The sequence below is a fragment of the Arachis duranensis genome, chromosome 2, assembly GCF_000817695.3.
Source record: "Arachis duranensis cultivar V14167 chromosome 2, aradu.V14167.gnm2.J7QH, whole genome shotgun sequence".
Lineage (NCBI taxonomy): Eukaryota > Viridiplantae > Streptophyta > Magnoliopsida > Fabales > Fabaceae > Arachis > Arachis duranensis.
In genome coordinates, this window is record NC_029773.3 from 16,276,694 (window position 1) to 16,282,483 (window position 5,790).

The following is a 5,790-nucleotide window of genomic DNA, read 5'->3' on the forward strand; positions in this document are numbered from 1 at the left end:
CTACCCCCTCTCTCCACCACTACCACTATCATCTCCTCTCCCCTCATCTCTCTCTCTCTCAATCTCGATGGAAGCGATGTGGGTGTTATGGCCATCGGAGTCCCTGGGAGAACGGTACTCAAGGGTGTCATTCATCTTGCCGTTGGTGGCCTCGTAGCAGGCAGAGAAGTAGCGAGCCCCAATAATCTTTCGGTTGCACAAGGCGGCGGGGAAGTCCCTTCCAGCGACGCAGCTGCCAGCTTGATCGAGGTCATCTTTGGAAGGGAAAGCGCGAGAAATGAGGCCCAACTGCTTAGCCTCAGAACTGGAAAACCGGCGAGCTGTCAAGGCCAACTCCATAGCATTACCGTAGCCAACAATTAATGGTAGTCTCTGAAGAGTGCCGAGATCAGCAGCCAGAGCCAAATCAACTTCCTTCACCGAAAAGAACGTGTCCTCCGTGCAATACCTTAAGTCACAGGCTGTCACGATGTCAATTGCACCACCGATGCAAGCGCCATGGATACCAGCAATCACTGGCTTCCGACACCGCTCCAACGCCGTGATGGAATCTTGCATCGCCAGGATCTGCCGACGGAGACTCTCCCCGGCATCGTGGTAGGACTGCGTGATAGATTTCAACTAGGAAATGTCGATGCCGGAGCAAAAGTGATCACCGGCGCCGGATAACACGATGACGTTGACGTCATGGTTGTGGTCCAGGGCATACAGGGCTTTGGGGAACTCAGTGAAGATATCATGCGTCAGAGCGTTGTGTTGTCTCGGACGATTCAAGTAAAGGTGGAACACCCCTGATTTGGGGTTCTTCTCTACTACCTCTAGGGTTTTGTATTTCTCCTCCGCCATTGATTTCCCTAATTTTCCTTTCTAGTTGGGAGGAACAGGGCCGAGGTCGTGGTCGTTGAAACTCTTTCTGTCGAGGTGCTCTACTTCTCCGGTGAAGTGGCAATAAGTGTTGTTGTGACTGTGAGGATGAAAGAGAGGAGAGTGTGGCAAGGAGCCATTGGAGCAGTGGTGGGGAAGAGGGGTGGTGGTTGGGTGAAGAGGGTGGTGGTTGGGTGAAGAATGTGGTGGTGGGATTTGAGATTGAAAAGAAAAAGAGGGGTGGTGGCTGGGTGAAGAGGGTTAGGATTAGAAAGGTGATTGGGTGAAGGAGGTGGTGTGGTGGTGGAGATAGGGGTAATTTTGGAATTTTAAGTAATTTTTTAGTGTTTGGATAATTTTGTTATGCGAAATCCATATTTCATGGGTACAAATGGTAATTTTCTTTTTCTATGGGTAGATATGTCAGCATTTTCAACTTTCGTGAGTACAAATAGTAGTTTACTCTTTTATTTATTTATTTACTTATTCTTTCCCACAAGTAAAATAGCTGGTCCACAATTTTCTGTGATCTGTAACGCGTGCAAGCACGCGCAGATTCTGTGGCTAAATATCGCAACACCTTTCTTCATATAGACTTTGCAACTTGCAAGAGGGTATTATCTGTTCATAACAAGCGAATGCATTCATTGAGAGTTTGAGACCAAATAAGAACATTCTACATGGCTAAACTATTTCAAAAGTAAAATAAAAATGGACCCAACAATCATAATCATGAAATAGATAGATCTGATCCAACCCCAATTGTTATGGTACTTGGCATGTGGGGTGCAGGGTAGGGATTCTTATTTCATAGGATAGTGCAAAGTTCGAACAAAGCTGCGTGCAGATCACGTGTAGTGACCAATCCACTCCACCGACTATTCCTCCTTCCTTGCAAATCAGGCACCTTAATTGGACAAAACCGCATTTATAACTAACAGCAGTCACTAGGAAAATCTTGGCTGTGTCTTTTCCATCACTATTTCATCAAATTATTCTTTATGCTCTCTCTCTCTCCCATGCAAAAAGATCACACTATACACATTGTATTCTTTTGCTATTTATCTTGATCACTATGTTAAGCAACTTGCAGTGTTGGATAGTTATTACTTATTACATTATACTATTTGAAACCTTAAGATATTAAGCTCGACTAATAATATTATTTTATCAGGATTCCAATCTAATTTGGAACAAGAATCGGTGTTCAAGTTCATTTAAATGAAAGTAGGAGAGACAGCTCATATCCAACCGTCCAAGACAGTATAGCACAGAACATGAAATTGGACCAAAGCCAGATATTATGGTTCTCCACTCAACAAATCATGTACACCAACCATCATCAACATGGGGCTGCTGTCCCTTTCTGCAAGTCTAGATAAAGAAGTTGTTTTTCCTCAAGTTGTGTGTGCCCAAAAATAATAGCATCACTGTTTTGTCCAATTGCTGCACAACCTGAAATCAATGTCACAACTGCCAGAGCTATCTTGCTCCAAAAATGAACAACAGCGATATGTCAAACAAAAGCCATAGAAGAGAGTTTCAAGACAACTGAAACTATATTCTATCATAGACTCAAATTCAGATACAAGGTATATAAAAAGGTTCAATTACACTAGACTAATCTTAAAAGTACACAAACAATGAGGGATTCCGAAAAACTCTGCTTGAGCTAATTGGGATGCAAATAAACACAATATGTAGCAAATAAAAAGGTACAAATCTACTGCAATACAAAGACCAAACAAATTAAACCATCAATTACGAAATTAAGTAGAAGCTGCTGGTATAGATAACAAATGTGAAAAATAAATGCTTGATATTGTACAAGTAAAAGAGAAATCTTTAAGAATTAAGATGCCACATGCACCACCTACAATCTTTTACAGCATAAACAGCTAAATATACAGTGTCCAACCAAGCCTAGCATTCCACGTAAAATCATTCAGCTGCACATGCATTTATTGAAAAAAGCAACAAATATAGAACTTCAATTTGATCATAATCCCTTTCCTAATTCTTCCGTTTTTTTCTCCTCTTGGGCAACTTCTACAGTACACCCATATCCCCACAAAATCTTTTTTTTTTTTCAAACTTTTCTCTTTTCATTTCCTTTGTTTTGGCCAATATACCTTTTTCCATTTCTGTTCCTGCTTCTTGAATCTACTCTGTAGTATGTAGTGTAACACTATAATAAATAAATTAAACAAGCCTTCACCCAAAATTGTGAATTTTCCTAATCTATAATGTTAAGAAAAAAAAAGGGAAAAATGAAAAGAAAAGAAAACCCTTTAGCGGCAGCAGCATTTTGTGCATATTATCATGAAAACAATGAGAAAGACAATGGAAGAAAGTGCAATTGCCACACCAAGAACAAACTTGTTAGGGCCACTATGGTGCCCTTTCTTTTGATTGCTGCTACCATCACTGTCATTATAATCACTGCTATCATTAGCATAAGAAGAATCCTTTGATGGTGGAGACGCCGGCATCCCATACTTATCACAAGGTGAAATTCCAAGCTTCAAGTTTGAGGACAGAACCGAATGGTTATAGCAAAGGTTGCTATTCCCACCAACGTTGAACACATTCAAATTCTTAATGAAATTTTGATTAAAAGGCAGAACACCACGAAGGTTGTTGTTAGCAAGATTTAAGTGCCTTAAACTCTTCATCTGAGAAATAAACTTTGGAATAGTACTATTGAATTGGTTTGAGCTCAGATCCAAATGAAAAAAACCCGAAATAGAAGATATTGAACCTGGAATTTGGCCAAAGAAAGAGTTTGAAGCCAGAGACAAGGTTGTCAGAGAAGTCAAGTCCCCAATGGTAGCAGGTACCTCACCACTGAGATTATTATTGGAAAGATTCAAACTTTCCAAACCAGAAAGCATGGTAATCGAAGAGGGAATAGTCCCTTTGAGCTTGTTGCCAGAAAAATCTATATGGGTAAGGTCAGAATGAAGATGTCCAGGAAGAAAACCAGTGAGATTAGCGTTTGAAATGGTCAAAGTTTTGAGCATGTCCATGTGGGCAAGGATAACGTAAGGTCCAGAAGCTTTGACTTGGACATTCGTTACGGCGAGATCAGTGAGATTCTGAAGCTGAGAGAGCCAAATGCCGGAGACCTTGCGGAGGCTGTTGATGCATGTGAAGGTGTGGAGGGAGGAGGTGAGTTCGAGTGGGAAGCGAATGGGGGTGACGGGGCAGTTGAGGAGGTTGAGAGTTTGGAGTGTTGAGAGTGATTGGAGTGCGGTGAAGGAGAGTGCAACGTAGGAGGAGCAGTTTGAGAGTGTGAGAGAGATGAGGTGGTGGAAGGGTTTTGAGCTATCGCAGGTTGTGGCGTTGTGGAATGCGGATTTGGAACTTAAAGAAAAAAATTGTCATTTTCTCAACGTGATTGCTACCGTACGATGATAAATTCATACGTATCGATACGTTTAAAATATGGACAAGTAATAACAAATCACGTGGAATTTATTTTCCACGTCAGCATTTAATTTTTTCTCTTTTAAATATATATTATATCATCACTTTTACTAAAATACCTTTTTAATTAAATAAAAATAAAAAATATTTATTTATTTAATTTTATAAAAAGACTTAAATATCATTTTTTGTATATATTAGACAAAAATTACTCTTTTAGATTAATTAAATTGTTTAATTTTATAATTTTAAAATTAAAACAAAAACAAAAACAAAAATACATTTAATAAAATTATTTGTCTCTTCATAAACCCTAATCAATTATTCATACCAAAAAAATTAAATAAATTTAAAAATTATTAAACAAAATCACTTTGTTCTTTGTTTACTGGGTTCTCACACAACCCTCATCTCTAACTGTTCATACCAAAAAAAATCATCTGAAAATTTGAGAAAAAAAATAAAAGAACAGAGCTTCATGTCTTCATCTTTTTGGGTTTTTCACCAGCACACTCTCAACGAACTTCTCTCTCATTCCCAATTCTGAGACTCAAACTCTCTCCTCTCTGACTGCCACTAGAGTCTCTCTCGGTCTCACTAGAGTCTCTAATCATTCACACAATCACACTCACCAGCGTCTCGTTGCTCCTCTCCTATCGTCGCCGGCATTTCAACGTCTCGCGGCCTTCCCTGGGCTCCTCCTCGCCGGCGACAGAAGCACTCGTCGGATCGTCGTCGCTCGTCGTCTTCTGGTTTCAAGTACTCGTGGATCGTGGACCGTCGTAGGGTCGTCACTTGCTTCGTCGCTCGTCCTCTTCTGGGGTCGGGTCCTCTTCGTCACCCAGTTGCCCTTGGTAAGTCCATGCATCATCACTTCCCCTATACTCCCTTTTCCAGATTCCCTTCTCCCTGTATTTTGAGATGATGTTGAATTGGTAATCAATTAATTTGTTTGCGATTGAATCTTGAATTTGTTGCTGTCTTGCTGAATAATCATCGAGTTTAATTTTTTTTGTCTTTGCTAAAAATCATCAGAGTTGAATTTGTTACTGATTATCATCGAACCTTGAATTTGTTGCTGGCTTGCTCAAACACCTCCTATTATGTTTTCTATGCACTACTTGTGTATGTTACAGTTTTCATATGACCGGCTTACAATTTGTTGTTGTCTTGCTCAAACACCCCCTATTATATTTATCTCTACAGTTTTCATATTGCTTCATGATTTCAGTTTGTTTTTGCATGATATACTTCAACCAATAGCTTGTTTTCCCTGAATGAATTAAAATAAAAAACTGTAAACTGAACATATACCCCATTCGGGTATTTGGATCAAATAAAAGCAAACAAGCTAAACCCCCAACTGACAAAAGGAAAATACAGCCAGTCTTATGATTGGACCAAGAGCAAGAATGTTCATTTGTTTCACATTTTGATAGGAACCTGGGGGTCTTAATACACTGTGATCTGCAGAGCCGTTTTATGTGATTACATTCT

The 5,790-nt window shown here is 39.8% G+C and overlaps 1 protein-coding gene and 2 pseudogenes across 1 annotated transcript; 1 reads left to right on the forward strand and 2 right to left on the reverse strand.

Annotated features, from left to right (window-relative positions):
* LOC107473790 (delta(3,5)-Delta(2,4)-dienoyl-CoA isomerase, peroxisomal-like) lies at positions 1-857 on the reverse strand (annotated as a pseudogene).
* A 1,160-nt stretch (positions 858-2,017) lies between these two features.
* Positions 2,018-4,704, reverse strand: LOC107473791 (receptor-like protein 51). The gene is made up of 2 exons (XM_021135138.2): positions 4,694-4,704; positions 2,018-4,230 (listed from the first exon to the last, which is right to left on the reverse strand). Exons 1-2 carry the CDS (start codon positions 4,702-4,704, stop codon positions 3,156-3,158), a joined length of 1,086 nt encoding a protein of 361 aa, XP_020990797.2. The 3' UTR covers positions 2,018-3,155.
* A 974-nt stretch (positions 4,705-5,678) lies between these two features.
* LOC127745385 (uncharacterized) lies at positions 5,679-5,789 on the forward strand (annotated as a pseudogene).
* The last annotated feature ends 1 nt before the right edge of the window (position 5,790 follows it).